This window comes from Lutra lutra, chromosome 16 (assembly GCF_902655055.1).
Source record: "Lutra lutra chromosome 16, mLutLut1.2, whole genome shotgun sequence".
Lineage (NCBI taxonomy): Eukaryota > Metazoa > Chordata > Mammalia > Carnivora > Mustelidae > Lutra > Lutra lutra.
In genome coordinates this window covers 24,590,340-24,611,531 of record NC_062293.1, presented here as the reverse complement: position 1 = coordinate 24,611,531, position 21,192 = coordinate 24,590,340, and the positions used below count along the sequence as shown (strand labels likewise).

General features: G+C 46.5%; 1 protein-coding gene across 4 annotated transcripts in view; it reads right to left on the bottom strand.

Annotated features, from left to right (window-relative positions):
• Positions 1-6,410: 6,410 nt before the first annotated feature.
• The window catches only part of CALCOCO2 (calcium binding and coiled-coil domain 2), a 40,476-nt gene continuing 25,694 nt past the window's right edge, over positions 6,411-21,192 (bottom strand). For 2 of the 4 annotated variants that reach the window (XM_047707694.1, XM_047707696.1), the window contains exons 3-13: positions 20,835-20,937; positions 20,550-20,683; positions 19,409-19,534; positions 15,646-15,734; positions 15,008-15,077; positions 14,288-14,410; positions 13,938-14,024; positions 11,391-11,486; positions 9,340-9,475; positions 8,009-8,037; positions 6,411-7,479 (exon numbers count right to left, since the gene is read on the bottom strand). In XM_047707694.1, the coding sequence (XP_047563650.1) occupies positions 7,303-7,479; positions 8,009-8,037; positions 9,340-9,475; positions 11,391-11,486; positions 13,938-14,024; positions 14,288-14,410; positions 15,008-15,077; positions 15,646-15,734; positions 19,409-19,534; positions 20,550-20,683; positions 20,835-20,937 (1,170 nt within the window). In that variant the 3' untranslated portion in view covers positions 6,411-7,302. Of the gene's footprint in view, positions 7,480-8,008; positions 8,038-9,339; positions 9,476-11,390; positions 11,487-12,221; positions 12,302-12,573; positions 12,736-13,937; positions 14,025-14,287; positions 14,411-15,007; positions 15,078-15,645; positions 15,735-19,408; positions 19,535-20,549; positions 20,684-20,834; positions 20,938-21,192 lie in introns of those variants that run through there. The other 2 variants (XR_007123428.1, XM_047707695.1) reach the window with 2 other exon arrangements.

The window sequence follows — 21,192 nt, the reverse complement described above, 5'->3', positions numbered from 1 at the left end:
GGGGCATGGAGGCAGACATTGGAATGAAGCCGCAAGTCGCGGAATGCCAACAGCCACTGAAAGAACGGACTGTCCCCGACAGCCTCTGGAGGGAGCGTGGCCCTGCCAACACCACCCTGGTTTTAAACATCCAGGGGCCTCCGGGGTCTGAAGGGTGAGAGAATAATTTTGTTGCTATAAGGAATCCGTTTAGTGTTCATCTGCTATGGCGGCCCTAGAAAATTAACACACCCTCATTCTTTGGCATCTACAGGCTCCCCAAAATCCTGTTGATTTCAACTCCTTGAACAGCTCTGGGTTTTGCCCCCTTGTGTATCTCTAATCTGGTCCAGGCCCTGGCTACTCTCGGGAACCACCACAGGGAGTAGTCTCCTAACTAACTGGTCTTTCTTCCTCCAGGCTTCCCTTGCTTCCTATCCCTACCACCCCATTCATTCTCCACAGGGTTTCTACAACCCAGAACCGCACCACAGGGATCATTCTAGAAGACAAACTCGATTACATCATTCCCCTATTAAAGATCTCAAAAGCTCTCTCTTGCCTCTGTTAAGACCAAGCCCGCCTTATTCCTCGGAATGGGACACAAAGCCCTTCCCGGGCTGGTTTGAACCTTCTTTCCGGCCTCCTCTCTCCCTGTGCCCCACAGGGACGCTGTGCTCTCATCACATGGACAGCAGCAGTTCCTTCATCCCAACCTGCCCTCTCGAAGCTCCTGTTCTTTTGTTAAATTTTTAAAATTTAAAAAAAAAAAAAGATTTTATTTATTTATTTGACAGGGAGAGAAACGGTGAGAGAGGGCTCGATCCCAGGACTCTGGGATCATGACCTGAGCTGAAGGCAGACCCTTAACAACTGAGCCACCCTGGTGCACCCCCCCCCCCCACCTTAAAATAACACTTTTAATTTTGAGGTAATTGTAGATTCGCAGGCCAGTTGCAGAAAACAGTACAGAGAGATCCTATGTGCCCCTTACGCAGTTTCCCCCATCATTTTGGAAAACTTTGGTCTAATCTCACAACCAGGATATTGACACGGGTACCATCTGACAGTCAACTGAGATGTCCCAGTTTACTGGTTCTCATTCATGTGTAGTTTCGTGCAGGTGTATCGCGTGGAGGTTTCTTATCCACTAGCAGGGTCAGGGTGCAACTCTGTCACCACAAGGACCCCTGGCCTAGCCCTTCAGACCATCCCCCCCTTCCCTTTCCTTCCGAACCTAGCTGCAGCAGAGCCCCAGTAATCACTGGTCTAGTCTCCGTCTCTCTAATGTTGAAGTCAAGAGTGTTAAGTAAAGGAAATATAAAGCATGTAATGTAAAATGTGTTGCAAATTTGGCATAATTCTCTGGAGACTTCAGTCAAGTTTTTGCATGGATCCAGGTTTGTTCTTTTTTATTGCTGAGTAATATTCCATCTTGTGTCTTTTTCTTTTTAAAAGATTTTACTTAGGGCACCTGGGTGGCTCAGTAGGTTAAGCATCTGCCTTTGGCTCAGGTCATGATCCTGGGGTCCTGGGATCGAGCCCCACATCGGGCTGCCTGCTCAGAGGTAAGCCTGCTTCTCCCTCTCCCTCTGCCTGCTTGTGTTTTCTGTCAAATAAATAAAATATTAAAAAAAAAAAGAAAGATTGTATTTATTTATTTACCAGAGGGAGAGCAAGAGCGAGAGGGATCGAGAGAGCACAAGCAGGGGGAGCAGCAGGCAGAGGGAGAAGCAGACTCCTCGCTGAGCTCAATTCCAGGACCCTGAGATCATGACCTGAGCTGAAGGCAGACACTTAACCACTGAGCCACCCAGGTGTCCCCAAAAGCACTCTTTAAAAAAAAAAAAAAATTATTTATTTGACAGAGAGAGAACACAAGCAGGAGGGAGCAGGAGAGGGAGAAGCAGGCTCCCCACTGAGCAAGGAGCCCCATGGAGAACTCGGTCCATGGACCCTGGGATCATGACCTGAGCCAAAGGCAGATGCTTAAGCTTAACCAACTGAGCCACCCAGGTGTCCCCAAAAGCTCTGTTATCAGACATCATTGACTTGGGCCTTGGTCACACCTTTGTTAACACTCAGGTTTCACGGTCCTTCTGTCCTCAGTCTGTGAGAAGACTTCCCTAATCTTTGTATCCTTAAATTGCTTTCGTGGGTGACTATCTCTTTTCCCCATCAGGTTAGGAGACCCCTGAACCCCGAGCCTCTCCCTCCCAGCAGTTTAAGCATTCCCTGAGGACAGAGGGACTGTTTTCATTAATTTTGCAGCTACCTCAAGGGAAGAAATTTTCTATTTTTTAAAATCCTGGCCCTGTGCTCGTTCTGCACACTGTGGGTGCTTAATAAATGTTGATTGACTGAGTAAACAATAGACTTAGTCCCCGGAGTGTCATATTCCTTCTTTCCACAGGGAGAAAGTAATAACATTAGGCAGAGCAGGCTGGCTCCCTTAATATGATTATCTGAAATTTGTGGCTGGTGACTCTCTCCCCCAACTTTATTGGGTACATTCATCTCCACAGAATAGATATTCCCAGAGAGCACTAAAACTGCCGGCCAAAGGGTGGACTACTGATGATTGCCCTGACCCTGTTCGTCTTGATTCCGTCATGACCAAAACTGCTACTTGCTTCCAGCTCAAGAGGGGGGGCGAACCCCAGGCTGCTGTGGCAGCAGGCTCTCCTGGAATAAGTACACTCTAACCAAATCCGGTAATGTGGGCCCAGCCCCGTGTCTGTAAGACATTCTACCTTGAGTCAGTGGATGGATGACTTGAGCAAGTTATTTTTCTAACCTTCTTTCTTTTTTTTAAGATTTTATTTATATATTTGACAGAGAGAGAGAGATCCCAGGCAAGGGGAGCAGCAGTGGGAGTCAGAGAAGCAGGCTCCCCACTGAGCAAGGAGCCTGATATGGGACTCGATCCCAGGACCCCGGGATTATCATGACCTGAGCTGAAGGCAGACGCTTAACTGACTGAGCCACCCAGGCACCCTTTCTCTAACCTTTTAAAAATACTTGAGATAGAACTCACACCGCATACAATTCACCCACTTAAAGTGTGTAATTCAGTAGTTTGTAGTGTATTGAGTTGTGAAAACATCTCCACAATAAATTTTAGAACATTTTCTTTACCCTCCAAGAGAGATCCCATACCCATGAGCAGTGACTCTCCAGTCCCCCCACCCCCGCAACCCTCAGCCCTAGGAAAACACTCATCTGTTTTGTTTCTACAGATTTGCCTATCTTGGACATTTCATATGAATGGAATCACACACTATGTGTTCTTTTGGGATGGGTTTTTTCCACTTAGCATGTTTTCAAGGTCCTTCCATGTTGTGAAGCAAGTTACTCAATTCCCTTTTTTTTTTTTTTTTTTTAAAGTAGGCTCCAGGGGCGCCTGGGTGGCTCAGTGGGTTAAGCCTCTGCCTTCGGCTCAGGTCATGACCCCAGGGTCCTGGGATGGAGCCCTGCATCGGGCTCTCTGCTCAGCAGGGGGCCTGCTTCCTTCTCTCTGCCTGCTGCTCTGCCTACTTGTGATCTCTGTCAAATAAATAAATAAAATCTTTAAAAAAAAAATAGTAGGCTCCAGGCCCAGCGTGGAGCCCAACACGGGGCTTGAACTCACATCACTGAGATCAGAGTTGGCTGCTTAGCCAATTGAGCCCCCCAGGTGCCTCTTTTTTTTAAATTTTATTTTTGAGTAATCCCTACATTCAATGTGGGGCTCAAAATCACAACCCAGAGATTGAGAATCACACGCTCCATTGACTGAGTCAGCCAGATACCCCTCAATCTTTTTTTTTTTTTTGCCAAATAATATCTCATCCTCTAGATATACTGTATTTTATTTACCCATTCATTGACTTTGAGGGACATTTGGGTTGTTCCAACTTTTAGCAAGTTATTTCTCCAGGTTCCAACTTATTCATCTATAAAAATGGGAGTTAATAGCTGTCTGCTTCAGAGATTACTAAAGTAGATGTGGAATATATGAACACAGTCTGAACTAGAAAGCATGCGTGCAGAGACAAAGTATTAATATTTACACCAGAGCCACTGAGAAGGCTGGGGCTGGTGGCCCAGCGTCTGTGGCCCGTTGTCGGTTACCTCTGGGTAGTTGGGGGTCTCTGGGTCAGATCCCCATGTCGAGGCCAGTTTGCTTTTTCCTAGGTGGCAATCTGCATCTCTCAGGCCGGGCCTGGCATCTCATTCCTGTTTGTTGCTAGGAGACCAGGTTAGAGCTGAGCTCGCTGTGGTCCACTGCCGCTGCCGAAGATCACCCAAATCGCAGGGGAAGGATGTTGAAACATCAAGGCCGTTTCATGTCATCCCCATTTTTAGCAAGACCAAGGAAAAGGGCTGAAGCCACAGGTGTTCTGGCGAGGGGGGTGTTAGGCTTCCAGAATATCTTGCCAACTCTCTTTTCTGATTTTTTTTTTAAGATTTTATTTATTTGACAGAGATCACAAGTAGGCAGAGAGGCAGAGAGGGAGGGGGAAGCAGGCTCCTTGCTGAGCAGAAAGCCCAATGCGGGGCTCGATCCCAGGACCCTGAGATCATGACCTGAGCCGAAGGCAGAGGCTTAGCCCACTGAGCCACCCAGGCGCCCTTTTCTGATTTTAATTCACTTCCTCTCACCTCTCTCTCTCACACACACACACATACACACACACACAGAGTGCCCGGCTGACTTCCCCTACTGCCCATCACTTGAGTGTGTAAGTAATGCAAAAACGTTTTAGTATTAGACCTAGAAGTGGTGAATGAGGAAGGAAAGCTTGTTGAGTAAATCGGAAGATGCTAAAATCCAATTTAGGCACATGTGGTTTGCTCCCACACCTTCCTGCTCCTTTCTGCAGGTATTTTACAGCCGTAACATGTGTGGGTGCAAGGAGTGAGGAGGTTAGCGGAAAAAGGCTGGGGTGAGGAGTGGATTATAGAAGAATGATTGTTTCCTTTCGCTAGGAGCTGCCTGGAGCAGAATTTCCCCTTCAAAGCCTTGGTAAGAGCAGCTGGGGATAATGAACAGTGGTTAAAGATGCTTTGTTTTACATCCAGCAAAAAGGATCATTAACACTCGGGTTTTTAAACCAAGCCTGTGGAAGGGCTCCTGCTGCTGTTGATAATCACGGTAACCCTCGGGGTAGCGGGGGCAAAGGGGTCGGTAATTCACCAGAAAATGGTATTCACTCATTCGGATTATGTGCACCGCTGCTCTTCTCCATTCACGTGCTTAATTAAGAGCTGACGAGTATGAAATAAATGAAACTGCACTTCTTCACTGGACCGATCTGGGGAGCAGCAGCAATTCTGCAGGGAGGGAGGGTGTCTGCCAGGAAAACAGTGGTACCATCTCCCCATTACATTTCTGTATTGGAGTTAGTCTTTTTTTTCTTTTTAAAGACTTTGAGAGAGAGCATGAGAGGGGAGAAGGTCAGAGGGAGAAGTAGACTCCCCACAGAGCTGGGAGCCCGATGGGGGACTCGATCCCAGGACTCCAGGATTATGACCTGAGCCAAAGGCAGTGGCTTAACCAATTGAGCCACCCAGGTGCACCTACTGGAGTTAGTCTTAATGCCACAGGATTCTTAAGGGGCAAAAGCCTTGAGTCCAAGAGACATCTCCTTGAGGTGATAATGGAGGAGGGGCAGTGGTTTCTTTTCTTAAGATTTTATTTGAGAAAGAATGAGCGAGCACAGGCAAGGGGCAGAGGGAGAAAATCTCCAAGCAGACGCCCCGCTGAGTGCGGAGCCCAATGGCAGGGCTTGATCTCAGGACCCTGAGATCATGACCTGAGACAAAATCAAGAGTCAAACACTTAACCAGCTGAGCTGCCCAGAAGCCCCAGGAGGAGTGTAGTTTCATCTTCATTTTATCAAAGGAGAAATGAAGACAAGGAACCATGACTAGGACAATACTAGACAGCTAGTCTAGGGCATAACTCATATCAGGGAAAGCCCCAGAAGGAAGTTGACTCAACCTTATTTGTGACATCATGGTTTACATCATTCAGAAGTTTCTGCAGAAGTCTCTAGAGTGACCAGCTGGTTGACTTCCTGGAGTCATTTCCATTTGTTCAATCCCGAGGTGGGGGGTTGGGGGTGGTGGTGAGAAAATGGAATTTCTTTATCATTCTGTTAGGCAGATCTGAATGGAGGGAATTGAACCTAGATCATAAAGGGTTCCCAAATGCACACTGACCCCTTTCACAAAGTGCGTGGAAGGTTCGAGCAAAAAGCCAGGGCTCCAGACTGCTCGAACGAATGTTCCACCACCTTCCTCTCTCCATCTCCAGGTCACTGCCAGGACACTCTTGTTGACTAGTTAAGACAAGTGAAATCGACTGGTGGGCTCTACAATTCCCACTAGCCTGTTGGTTCCCCTTTTTTCAGACGCTTAAAACAAAGGACCAGAAAGCCCAATTACCCAGTTTAAAATGAACAATGTCCCCAAGATAGGACGAGTTTATTTTTAGTATTAAAGAGATTAACAATAGTTCTTATTCTGACTTATCCATAGTCGAACTCACCTGCTCAGAAATTTGCAGACCCAGACAGTTTCTAACAAGTCCTACCAATCATTAAGAAAGGACTTACAATAAAGGTTATGTGCAGTTATGTGCACAGGAAAGATCGAAGAGTAGAAAATGCCAAACAGAGGTATCCAGAGAGAGAGAAGGCTTTCTGTGAATGAAATACTGTGTGTCTATAGTTCAGGAATAAGATGCTTCTGCCGGGAGCTGAGAAGTCAAGATGAGAAACCTTTGGTATCCCAGTGGGATGTCGGAGTTCTCTGCGGTGGCATCTGTGGCTAGTTTAATGCAATCAGTGGGAGAGAGAGACCTGAGGAGGTGGTGGCAGAAATTCTCAACCTCTGCCCGATCACCAGCCGCACGGTTAAGACTGGGAACTGACAATGAACACACTCAAGGCCTGACCTTGAAGGGCACTGGGACAACTTGGAAATGAACTGCTTAGTACTCAAGCCAAGCCTGTCGTGAAAGAAGGGCCAGCTCGGTTGCTTGTACAGGGCCCTTGTACTGGAGACCTGCAGAAGGCGGGGCACCAGACATGAGGATGGCGCAGCTAGTTATGGGATTTAAAAGGTAGTAACCCACAAGGATGGAAGCGACAGCCCTCGCCACTACTCTGCAGATAATCACCATGACTCCGACTCCACCCGTAGGGCCCCAGGACTGATTAAATCCCCTAGGAATTTCATGTTAGGCAGGGATCGTGGGTCAGAGCTCTAAGTAGAAGCTATAGGTTCTACTCTATAAAAATCGATGCACAGTATAGATCCAGGCATCTGGGACACTTAAAGAGTATGGCAGAACACATGGTCTTCGAAGATCTGCTTCTCTGTTGCTGGGAAGCTCTTGTCACAGATTGGACAATTCAGACACGGGGTCTGCATCCGCTGCTGCTCCAACGTGTGATCGAAAATGTCATCAGTGAAGTCTGACTTGCAGGTGGGGCATCTCTTGATGGCGAGCTGGGAGGAAGAGCGAAGGCGTCAGGACAGGTGTAAGCTCTCTGCGGCCGAGGCCAGGTCTCATGTTCTGTTACATCCTCAGCACGGGGCGTACCACTTGGCACATGGCAGGTGCTCAAGAAGTAGAGGGTGAATGAACGAAGTCACATTGGGAGACACTCACTGAGGCTTTCTCTACCCCAGGAGGGCAAGGACCTACACTTGTTACAGCGCTCAAAGAGCCTCCAGCCCAGAGGGGACAGCGGACACACCTTGCTGGCTGCCTGCCTAGTTCACATCTGCTCCCTAGTTCTGGTGCCAACCTCGGCTCACAGGCGGAGGTCGCAGGAGCAGAAAGCTGAGGGGTGAACTGGGCTTTCTTCTAGCCACCTCAATGGGCTCCCTCAGCTCAGGTTTGACCCAGCTGATCCAGGGGACTCCTGAAGTTATCGAAATGAACCAGTCTCCCTATGGTTCTCCCACGAACTGGAGCAGGAAGGGGCACTTTTCAAGGATCTGATGTGGGCAGTCTCTGGATTCGCATACTTACCAGGCCTGGGGCCGAACTTTCCTGGATACCTGAGGATCATAAAAAAGGTTTCATTCAATGAGAGAAATACCTCCCTGGATTCTCCACCTGTGATCTATTAGCTGGTTTCTGTAACTCCCTTCGTTTCCCTTTCTCCCCACTGCCTCTCTTTCTCTCTCCTGTGTACCATTAACTGCTGATAGAAGGGATCTAGGTCAATGCTGAAGGGAAAAGAGGAAAAAACAATGAAGTGGGATTTTTGATAGCCATGTTTATGCTACAGAATCAGGAAAACAAAAAACAAAACAAAACAAAACAAAAAAACCCAACCTCTTTTCAGGATGGGCAAAATGAGATTTAAATAAAAAAAGTCACAATTTAGTAAGAATAAGAAAATCTGAGAATAGGTTTTAAGACTGAAGCCCCATAAACTGGTATTTTTAAATGAAAATGCTTAAAAATATTTTTTTTTTAATTTTTTTTTTTTAAAGATTTTATTTATTTATTTGACAGAGAGAGATCACAAGTAGACGGAGAGGCAGGCAGAGAGAGAGAGGGAAGCAGGCTTCTTGCTGAGCAGAGAGCCCGATGCGGGACTCGATCCCAGGACCCTGAGATCATGACCTGAGCCAAAGGCAGCGGCTTAACCCACTGAGCCACCCAGGCGCCCGCTTAAAAATATTTTTAAAGAGAAAATAAATGTATACCCCTGCCTGCTGTAAAGATTTGACTGTGACTCTTAGAAGAAACATGACTGCTTTAAACTGTCCAAGACACGACGTCTTCTACCACTTTTGGAGACAAAAGAGGAAAAGATCCCTGTTCCCTTGTCCCTGGCAAGAACAATCTGACCCTCCGTCCTTGAGTGACAAGACTAGTTTTCATCCCCATCTCCTGTCCTCTAAACCACCCCGGGCTCTCTGTGGGGTACATTCCTGCTACCCTGGGTCAGGCCATCGAGAGGTTGCCCTAACTGCCCATTCCTGGGCGGCATACCCCACTACTTACGCTTCCATTTCCAAACCTTAATTAGCTTCCTCAGCTTTGTATGTGTATATCTTCTACATAGACACATTTCTCTGATTTATATATTTGGAATATAGCCACGGGATTCAATTTGTGTCTGCTGCCTCTAGGCGAATGATCTGATTTGCGTCTTCTAGATTCAGATTTATTTCTCAATTAACACTTCTCGCCTGGCAATCTTTCTATTGGGTCCTCGGCTTCTGCCCAGCAAGTCTTAACAATGAGACTGGTCTTAATTAGCATCTCAGACCACTCAAAAAAAAAAAAATTAGTGGGGGAAAGGGATGCAGGCAAGGGCCTTCTAGCTCAAATGGCAGTTGTCTTACCAGAATATGGGTTTCCATAGACAAGTCCTGGGTTTTGTCCAGCACCTCCTTGATCCGAAGTAGGCGCTTGATAGGGCAGAGAGTCAAAATCCAGACCCATGTAACTCAGCAATCTGCTGTTCTCCCTCTTCAAAAGCTAGGGAGAGAATGTTTAGAGAGACACGTTGGAAGACAACAAAGGAGGGCCACAAGCAACTGGCTAGGGGATGCCCATTACAGGTACTTCTCCATGAACAGTGTGGCGCTGGAGAATCCCAGGAACCAACAAGTCATTAGTCTAAAGGGGAAGTAGCAGCCTCCATACTCGGAAGATCTGAGTTCTTTATGCCTGAATTTAAGTGTATACTGAATTTTGTTTCGATTAGTTGCAAAAAAGAATTTTAAGTCTCTAAATACATACCCACCGAGGTGGGGTACAAATGCTGTGTGCACAGATGAAGGGGGCGGGACCTATATTAAGGTCGAAGCTGCTGTACATTACTGAGAGCAAAATGCTTCTTTTTAGTCTCTTTCCTAGGACAATTGTCTTACACAATGGAATATTCACTGATACAATTTTCCCTTCTTCGTGTTTTATCCTTTCAAAGGGATATACCAACAGAGAGACTGAAAGGAGGAAGGAAAGGTGGGGGGATGAGAGAAAGAGACAGGATAAGCTACAAGGAGGACAGACCGCATTTTAAAAGCTCTTAGGAAAAAAAGTTAGTAAACTGCCCCTTCACATCTTAAGAGGGCTTTACTATAGCTCTTAACAAAACTTTCAAATATCAGCTCTTTTCCTCCCTGTTGCAAATTGTGTGTGTCCTCTTCCCTCCCTCCCACCACCCCCATCAGACTATTCCAGAAAATAGAGATTTCAAAGTCAAGCTCTGTTTATCTAAATCAAGAGGATGAGGATGATGGAAACAGACTCCTAAGGCCCCTACAATGCTGAAAGGCATTGGTATAGATGACATAATCAAAGCTAGAGATGATCACTTGGAGGCACAGCCCGGAAGGCTTAGAGAGCAGGGCGAGCTGGAGAACCGTGGCAGGTGTAGATCTAAAGCATGAGCCAGAGTGCTGGGATACCTGACTTTGATGCAAGGGCAGGAAAGTGCCTTTAAGTACTGCTTTTTTTTTTTTTAAGTTTTTATTTATTGTTTTTAATAATCTCTACACCTCATATGGGGCTCGAACTCACAACCCCGAGATCAAGAGTCACACGCTCCTCCAACTGAGCCGGCCAGGCGCCCCAAGGTGCAGCTTCATTATTTGCTGCCATCATCCTCAATCAGCCAAGAATAGCTTGTGTCTAACCCACAGCAGAAGATAAATACTGCCTGGATGAATGAATGAATGAATGAATGAATGAATGAAGGGATGGATGGATGAATGAGGGAGGGAATGAAGGCAGAGCATTTTATTAGGAGCGGACCACGGGTCCAGGGCAGGCACAGGCTGTGGTTTGGAAGCAGAAGAAAAGGAAAAAGTCATGCTGAAGGAAAGGGGTCCCTCAGCTAGCCTAAAAATGACGTCAGATATTATTCCGCAAAGAAAATACTTACAACAGGTGGGGAGTTAAGAGCAAAATGAATTAAGCTAGATCTTCCGTCAAGGTGTTCCTTTCAACCTGACTACTGCCAGGACAAACAAGTTTCAGTTATAGAACCAAGGGAGGGTTCGTGGTAGATGAGGACTAGATTAAATTTACTCGTAGGAGCAATGGTTTCACCCACAGTCCCAGAAAGAGCTCTTTTACTTAACTTGTTAATCACCACATCTCTGGGTCACCCTCCTCCTGCTCCTTAAAACCTTGGGGTTTCTAGGGCCGTCTGGGTGGCTCAGTGAGTTAGGCAGCCGACTCTTGATTTCAGCTCAGGTCATGATCTCAGGGTTGTGAGATTGAGCCCTGCACTGGGCTCCATGCTCAGTGTGCAGTCTGCTTAAGATTCTCTCTCTCCCTCTCCCTCTGCTCCTCCCCACCACATGCTCGCTCGTTCTCAAAAAAATAAGTAATCTTTAAACAGAACAAAACACCTTGGAGTTTCTACCCTGTTATACACACTCACATCGTTTTCTCTTTCCAATCTCTCTTTCTCTCTCTGCAGAACATTACATACAATCTTGTTCTCATTCAGTGTTTCTGACAGGCCCGAGTTCTCATCCTGTCAATAACAAAAACCAGTTAGGATTAGGCTCACATACTGTAATCTGGATCCAGGGTGGGGTATCACAGGGGCCTGCGGAGGGTCTGGTTTCCCCACGCGGTGGGACTGAGGTGGGGAGAAGGCAGCTGGGGGGCGGAGGGCGCACGGTGGAAGTGATGCCGTGGTTTAACAAAATGCCTGAAGGCCTGGCCCGGCATCAGAGATGCTGATGTGAAAGTGACCAAAGAGGGGAAAAGTCATAAAGACGGACTTGGGAAAAGCCCCAAGACTGACTTATCAGAATTAGGGCTAACCGGAGCCCTATTTAATGGCACGCAACCATGGAAACAAGCATCTTGGTCTGGAATAAACACCTCACTCAATGTAGCGTGAGGGACTTAGGTTGATGGGACGCCCTCCCAGTGAGGACAGGCATCTGGACTCAAGGAACACTGAGGAACAAGGAACCTCGGAAGGCATTTATCCAAGGCTACAAGGACCCCGGACTGAGGTCTTAGGCGTCCCGCTGTGATGGGCGGACCTAACTTCATAAACCCCACATTGGCAGGCACGCGTCCGTGCTTCCCATCTTCTACCTACACAGAGACACGTGCACATACCTCACAGACACACTTAAGCTAATCCTACTAGTTGTGTTTTTTTTTTTTTTCCAAGATTTTTTATTTGAACGCTGGTGCCCAAACTGCTGTGCGCTTCTAGCCGACCCTGAGGTAGGAATGCGAGAGGGGCTACCCGATGATAGGGCTGACTGCAGGCTCCCGGCTCCCCATCCCCATGGGCTCTTGCTGGCTCTTCGGGTCCTGCTTCACTTCCTCAAAAGGCAGAAATAAGAAAGGGCTATCTGAGTCTGCACAGAAACCTGCTCAATGGTTACCACAACCTTCCCTGAGACCCACGGCTGGACGGGGGCCTCTACTTCCGGGAACCCCCAGATTGGTCTCTGGCCGCACACTCCCATCCCTCTTTTTAAAAGGAAGAGAAGTGTTTCTCCTCAACGAGGGTGGGCAGTCCTCTGGGCTTTGGTCTAGGAACCGCAGACCTTCACACCCCTGGCTTCCTGGGCCCCCTGAGCTCTGGCACCTACCAGTTGCGCAGCCGCCCTGAGTTGCCTGATCTGCCTGTGGAGTCGTTGACACTCTTTGTATTTCTCTAAGAAACAGGCTTTCCCGGCCTCTACCTTTGCCTTTAGGCGCTCCACCTCTTGTACTAACTGCTCCTCCACTGCTGTTTTCTTGCTCCTAGGCGCCTGAAGCATAAGATACACAGTCCTCACAGTTAGGGGCGCTCTGGGTACGTGAGGAATAAAGAATCGAGCCCCTGGGTCTTGAAAAATAGGCCACAGAAACCCAGGAAATCCCTACCTGCCACAAGGAGGTTCAAACCTTTGAAGGGTGGCAGCTTATGTGAAACAGTGATTTCTCGCTACAGCGGAGGCCACGAGCTGCGGTGTGCTGGTGGGGGCCAGGCCCGTGACGTCGCTGAGAGGCAGAGGTGAAGGCCGCGGGGGCCGGTAGAAGCAGTGGGGGAGTGGAGAACATGGGGCCTGTCTAGAGGGAGCCGCAGCCACACAGGCTGGGCGTCGCTGCTGTGTGGGAATGGGGGCTCTGGGCTGCCAGAGCCCCCCAAGTTTTCAAGAAGCTAGAAATACACATTTTTTTAAAAATGGGAAGTGTTCCCATTTTTAGTTGTTGGCAACCGATTTGATTTTTGAAAAACACCATCTAGGCTAAATAACACATTTCTCTGGGCCAAACTCAACCTGTGAGCAGCTGCTTTTCTAACTTTGTTCTCTTTTTCATGCGATAGTATCTAGTAGCTTACATATGGGAGGTACGCCTCAAGCTGACTGAATAATGGCCAAGGGAGTGAATGATATGACTTATCCCAACAGCTGGATATCCTCCAGACAGCAGGGTTTCTCATACCCTTGCGAAATTCAGAAAATGGGGCTTCCTGGCACCGTCATCACCACGAGGCCTCTTTTCCAACAACCTATTCTAGAGATTTATCAATTAGGCTTTCATTACTACATTACTATAGCTCAGAAGAATTTAGAATGATAATTGCTAATACTATATTAATCGTAACAAAAATTCTGATTGCTGTAATATTTTCTAACCGCAGAGCTTGACTTTATCATTATTCATTTGCCTGCCCCCATGATAAGAAAGGGGTAGGGGTGACTCTGGGTGATTCTTGGCTCAAGGCTCTACTTGACAACCTGTCACGAAGTACTTTCAATATCCCTCCGCCATTCATCACACAGTAGGAATGGCCACCTCTCCTTAAACGTTTTGCAAATGACAAATTCTCTGTCCTTCTGGGACGATGTCCAGTGGTAAACGCTATTCTCCTCTGTCTTTTTTATCCTTCCTGCCACCTGAAAATAGACCCATCCCTTCCTTCCCGCAGGCTCCCTCCCACGAAGCCATCTAAAGACAGACGTGCCGTTAACTGCTGCTGTTTCTTCTTGGCAGATGCTTCCTCCTGCTTCATCTCCTCTACTGTCTGCTTCAGCTTCTTCTGGTGCTCCCTCTGCACAAAAACAGATGTCAGGACCACTGCTGGGCCAGCACAGGCACGCGCACAGGAGCTAATGAGCAAGCAGCAGGCAGAGAGAGAAGCAAGTCTCTTCCTAGGTTTCTGAGAAGAGCCATGAGCTCCCTCATCTCAGACGGCTTCCTCTGAGACCTTTCCCACAGCCAGCAATGGTCGGCGCATGGGACAGAGTAAACAAAGCACCATGTACATATTTTCTCGCGAATGCCTAAAAATGTTGGTTCCGTTTGTGACTCTACCTGTTGAGCTAAAGTGAGAAGGAGCTGGCTATTCTCCTTCCTCAGATGTTCCAACTGCTCTGTCTTATCTTGATCTCCCTGCACGAGCTTCTCCATTTCTTTCTCTTGGGTTGACAGCTGGGCCTAAAGCAAAAACAGCGAATATAACCAAGATATAAAAGGAAGAAAACTGAACAGTAACAATGCTGTTTAATGTACACTCACACAAAGAAATGTGTACTCCTTGGCAACTCCTGACTGCCAAATATCCCTAGAACGCCCACTTTTCAGCTCTCCCTCACACCCTGTGCCTAAGACTCAAATAAGGAAAAGTCAACACACCCCTCTTTAAGGCACAGCTTCCTAAAACCAAGAGTGATTCAGCTTGTATCTGCTTTACATTCTAGCTTTTTTTTTTTTTTTTCCCATTCCAGGCTTTTGAGAAAGACTTTGAAGAGATTTTGTAGCTAAGAGAAAAAAGTTAGAAAAGCAGTGGTAGAGGTGACAGTGCTCCATCTTAAGAATTCATGATAAATATAAACTGAATGAATTATTCAGTTCTTGGGGGCCGGGACTTTAAGAGTAACGGTATGAGTGTCAGGGGAGGGGGGGTCCAGAATAGAAAACTTCGTGAACCTGCAGACTAGCGCTTTGACAGTTAGGCACCCCCACAGTAGAACTCACGGAGGAGCACGGGCAGGGAAAGATGATACACTTTGGCAAAGGTTTGGCACTACCCACCTGGAGCTGATCCACTCGGACTCCCATCTTCTCATTTTCTGAGGACATCTTCTGGTTTTGTTCTTTCAGTCTGTGGAGGAGAAGAGGACTGTGTGAGAGATATGCTGATTCCGGGTCAGATCCCCTGGGCCTTCAATGATTGAAGGCTGCCTTGGCCCTAAGGCTGTGGAATTAGTTTAAAATCCTTTCCTTCTGGGGCACCGGGGTGGCTCAGTGGGTTAAAGCCTCTGCCTTCGGCTCCAGTCATGATCTCAGGGTCCTGGGATCAAGCCCCGCATTGGGCTCTCTGCTCAGCGGGGAGCCTGCTTCCTCTTTTCTCTCTGCCTGCCTCTCTGCCTACTTGTGATCTGTCAAATAAATAAAATAAAATCTTTAAAAACAAAACACCAGCTTTTAAAAAAAAAAAATCCGTTCTTCTTTAGTCCTTTCTCAGCTTCCTGACCTCAAGCCACATGTACTGGACACTTCACATTAATACCTGAATTCAGGTTACTTCACCTTACCGTTCGGATACTAATGCTCCACCTAGAATCGCACCTATCACTGCCATAACAGGAAGACTGTGTCTAATGAGCTCCGCAGATCTCATCTGTGACACCCACGAACACAGCTGACCCCCCTCTCTGGGAATCACTCACTGGAGCAGCTCGTTCTCCCAGTGGTCCTTCTGCGCCTTCAGCTGCTGTTCCAGTTCCTTATTGGTGCCCTTCAGAGTTTCCAGCTCCTCCTGCAGATTGAGACATTAAAGGAACAGACCATTTCTAAGACACTTTTTAGTACCAAGGCCAGCGGACAAGTATTTACTGAGCATTTACTACATGTCAGGCCCTTATTCAATGTCATGACACGATGGTGAATGAGATATCCAAGTAAAGGGGTTTCCATATTAAACTGTTCTGAATCTGTTTTCTCCACGCAATGCATTCACCTTAATTTCTCTTCCACTGGAGCTTGTATTTGTCCATTAACTCATTAAACAAATATTTAACGAGTGCATATGAGGCACTATTCCTGCACTACGGACACAGCAGCAAATGAAATAAAGTGGGTTTTCTCTTGGAAAGGTGCTGGCCAAGAAATTCACAGACGCCACATGTGTAATTCAAGTTTAGGAGCCACATTTTAAAAAGCAAAAAGAGGGGGGTGCCTGGGTGGCTCAGTGGGTTAAGCCGCTGCCTTCGGCTCAGGTCATGATCCCAGGTCCTGGGTTCAAGCCCCACATCGGGTTCTCTGCTCAGCAGGGAGCCTGCTTCCTCCTCTCTCTCTGCCTGCCTCTCTGCCTACTTGTGATTTCTCTCTGTCAAATAAATAAATAAAATCTTTAAAAAAAAAAAAAAAAAAAAAGCAAAAAGCAAAAAGAGGGATGCCTGGGTGGCTCAGTGGGTTAAGCCTTTGCCTTCGGCTCAGGTCATGGTCTCAGGGTCCTGGGATCGAGCCCCACATCGGGCTCTCTGCTCAGCGGGGAGCCTGCTTCTCCCTCTCTCTCTGCCTGCCTCTCTACCTGCTTGTAATCTCTCTCTGTCAAATAAATACATAAAATCTTTAAAAATAAATAAATAGGGTGTCTGGGTGGCTCAGTGGTTAAGCCTCTGCCTTTGGGTCAGGTCGTGATCCCAGGGTCGTGGGATCAAGTCCCGCATCAGGCTCCCTGCAGAGAGCCTGCTTCTTCCTTTCCCTCTGCACTCCTCCTCATTCTCTCTCTCTCTCTCAAAAATAAATAAATAAAATTTAAATAAATAAATAAATAAAAATAAAAAGCAACAAGAAACATCTACGCTTAATTTTACTAATAGTAAGGGAACCTGGGTGGCTCAGTGGGTTAAGCCTCTGCCTTCGGCTCAGGTCATGATCTCAGGGTCCTGGGATTGAGCCCCACATCAGGCTCTCTGCTCAGCAGGGAGCCTGCTTCCTCCTCTCTCTCTCTCTACCTGCTTCTCTGCCTACTTGTGATCTCTGTCAAATAAATAAATAAAATCTTTAAAAAAAAAAATTTTACTAATAGTACATTTAACCCAAAATATCTAAAATATTGTTTCAATATGTAAATAAGAGGGAAATATTTTAACTTTTTTCATAATACATCTTCAAAATCCGATATACCCTTTATGCTTACGGCGCATCACAAGACGCCACGTTTCAAGTGTTGGAGAGCCACAGGCAGCTAGCAGCCCCGGCACTAGGGCTACACATTTGCTTTTTTTTTTTCCCAACTCCATTCTGCACCAAAGCCAGCCTCGTGCATCAATAACAACTCCCTGCTTTTAGCTCCAACACTTATACATTTATCATCCTTTTAAAAAATAATTTAAAAAACTGTAGGAATATGTACATAAAATTTCCCACCTTCATCAACTTTAAGCCTACAGTTCAGCGGCATTAAGCACATTCACACTGTTGTATGACCGGCCCTATAACCACCCACAGAACTATTTTCATGTGTACAGCCAAAGCTCTGTCCTGTGAAAACACTGACTCCCTGTTCTCCCCACCCACCCCTTCTCCTGGCAACTACCACTCTACTTCCTGTGTCTGTGAAGCTGGCTACACCAGGTACCTCCTGAGTGGGATCACATGCTATTTGTTTCCCTGTGTCTGACCCATTTTGCCTAGCTAATGTCCTTGGTGTTCATCCATTTAGTAGCATGTGTCAGAACCTCTTTCCTTTTTAAAGCTTAAGAACATTCCATTGTTATCTACATGCTAAACCACGTGTATCCTTCTATCCGTTACTGGACACCGGGGCTGCCTCCACCCGTTGGCTGTTGGGAAAGATGGTGTTATGAACATGGATGTACTAGTCTCTCTTTCAGAAAACAAGTATCATCAATCCCTCTTTTACAGAAAGGGGAAGCTGAAGTTCAGAGATGTTAAAAAATTTCCCCTGCTTCATCAGACAGTAAGTGGGAGAACAAGTCTGTGTGACTCCAAAGACGGGGTTCGTAACCAGTGAATGGTCCTGGCTCTAAAACACATGGGTTTTCTTCCCCATTCTTGTTTTTAATTTTAATTCCTAAAAAACATGGGTTTTAATATCAGAAAAGTCTGAGCTCAAATCCAAGCTCCTTTCAAAGTCATGAGCTGACTGTAACATTGGGCAAGTCACTGTGAGCTGCTGGGTGGTTTTAAGGATTAAGTGAAGCGATCTGCTTAATTACAGTGCCTCACTAACAGTGCACATTAATAGGTGCTGAATAAATACTGGCTTGTGTTATCCTAACAACTAGTAGTAAGTCGGTAGGAGAGCTAACTCGAGAAGTCAGACCCCTCTGATTCCTTGGCTAGAACCTGGCAGGTGAGCTGTAGGGCTCGTGGCCAGATACTGGTTCTTGACAGACAGACTGTGAATTACACCTCTGCCACCTGTTTGTTATCTAACTGCCTGGAAGAGGCCAGATCTGTAGCCTGGACCTGTTACCCACACTTCTCAACCAGCCCAGGGCTGAGGACATCACACAAGGCATTTGTGTGACAGCAACGTATAAAAAACAGTCTGTCTGGGAGTCAAGAGAAGTGGGTCCCAGCCCAGTGTGATCACTAACCTGACCTCTTCCACTCTCCTTGGGGTCTCAGTTTGCTCACCTGTAGATCAAGGGCTCTACAGATGGTGACCGCCAAGGTTTGCATGTTCTGGAACTTCTAAGGTACGACCTCAGTGTAATTAGTTTATAGTCCCGAGAGAAGACTCTCTTTTTTTTTTTTTTAAAGATTTTATTTATTTGACAGACAGAGATCACAAGTAGGCAGAGAGGCAGACAGAGAGAGAGGAGGAAGCAGGCTCCCTGCTGAGCAGAGAGCCTGATGCGGGGCTCGATCCCAGGACCCTGGGATCATGACCTGAGCCGAAGGCAGAGGCTTTAACCCACTGAGCCACCCAGGCGCCCCATGAGAAGACTCTCTTCTTTAAAGCTCCTTGCATTATCAACTCTCAATTACCACCTGTTAACTGGAAGGATGTTTCAAAAGAGAAGTAGCAAAGAGTCTGGATAACCTGCAGCCTTGCTTTTATACTCTCTACTCTCTCGAGGTCCACAGTCTAGCGAACCAAAGCAAAGAGATTACATTCTAGATAGGAACCAGGAAGCAGCAATCAGACTGCTGGTTTGAATCCTGGCTCCTCACAGATTAGCTGTATAAGGGATTATGTACCCTTTAAGCCTCAGGTTACTCATCTGTAAAATCAGGGTAATAACAGTACCTAATCCAAAGTTTAAATAAAGTAATCCATATAAAAATTTTAACACGGTGCCTATTCAAAGATGTTAGTATAGGGGAGTAAGATCACAGGCAAAAGAGAAGGTGGGGCTGGTAAGAGACACCATCCAGTTCTGACCTCTGTGGTCCAGGTTCATGTTTTTTGTTTGTCTGTCTGTTTTCAGGTTCGTGTTTCACTAGCAGCCATACCTCCTTCTTGTGGAGCTCAGCCTGCATGTCTGAGTTCTGCTGCTGGAGGCTGACGCAGCTGTCCTTCAGCTCCTGGTTTTCTTTGCGGAGCTCCTTATTGTGCTGCTCAATTTCTTCCACTTCACCCTACGAAAGAGCATCCCATGAATTCATATTTGACCCTTTATAGCTTGATAAAATATTCAAGTCCCTCTAGTGGAACATTCCCATGGGCTGGGATGCTGAGGGTCTGGTGGATTCCCACTCATACGGCGACATCTGTGTCCCCTGAATGGGAGCACCAGCTCAGTATGTAGGGTAGGGGATAACGGAGGCACGTCTGTATAATTGCAACATTGAGCCTGTCATTACCAAGAAAGAAAGACAAAATTAAGACCATAAAGAGTTAAAAGGAGGAATGACAGAAGAATGTAGATTTCTTCTTGCAAACACTTACTACTGTTTGTCTCTCCTAATGGACTTAGCTCCTAGAGGCCAAGACAGACAAGTGATTTAATTGATTCTTCACTGCCTACCACAGTGCTGGACGGAAAGAAGGTGTCCTATGAAGTAAATGAGTTAGTAAATGGATCTAATACTCAGAGTAGGACGGGCTCTGTGTCAGAATGGAGAGATGGGGTGCTTGGGTGGCTCAGTCGGTTAAGCATCTGTCTTCGGACGGGGTCAAGATCTCAATCCCACATCGGGCTCTCTCCTCAGTGGGGAGTCTGCTTTTCCCCCTCCCTCATCCCCCACTTGTGTGCTCTCTGTTGAATAAATAAATAAAATCTTAAGAAAAAAAAAAAGACAGAACTGAAAGATACAAAGCATATTTGGTGCGTCCCTCCCCAAAGAAGCTTATAATTTACTGTGGTGGTAATATGTGCAGATGACCAAAATTAAGCAACTGGCAAAGTTAAGGAAATAACTGAATGCCAACTGAGTTACAGCAGCTTTTAAGAAAGGAGGAACCACTTAGTGTTGTGATTCTTTTCAACGTTCCTAAGTTATTCCTGAGTAGGTTTGAGTGGGTACTGTATGCATTTCTCCCCATAGTATCTGTTAAGACATTTAATAAAGGCTTTATTGATCCCAATTCCACCCTATCCTGAAATTACTACTCTTACTGGCAGGAAAGGATGCGGGTGAGATGTTTACAGACCTGAGTGGTAACAACCAGGATGTCCTCCTCATTTTCTGGACGGAACTGGAAAGGGATGCTTGCTCCCCGGACCACACCATCCTGATCCACATAGCAGAACTGGTAATACTCATCATCCTTGGGCAGGTAATAAGCTGAAAATACAACATGATTTTTAATCCAAAAAAAGGTCTGTTAAGAAAACTAAAAATCTGCCAGTCTTTTATCTGCCCCAGAAAGCTTCAGCTCAAGGGAATTAGTCTTAGCTACTGTCTTCAAACACCTTTGATCCAGGATTTTTCTCACCTTTGAACTGGACTTCCTGTTGTTTGGCTGATTCACTGTTTAGGTCAACGGGCAAAGTGACCCACATGAAGGTGTAATATTCACGGGTTGTCTTCCACCCCACCTGCAATGACAGAAGGCTCTCACTCAGCATCTGACAGTGCCCCGGGGAAAACCCTTATTTGTGCAAGGTCTCCTCAAAAAGCACTTACTTTTCATTTGTTTATGTTGAAAATACAACAGAATGAGTCCCTTATGATACAACTAGGAATTGGCACACATGTGCACACGTGTGCGCACATACACACACACACACACACACCATTCAGAATACCTGGCTCAGAAGGAAATGAAAACTGACATGACACCCAGGACGAGG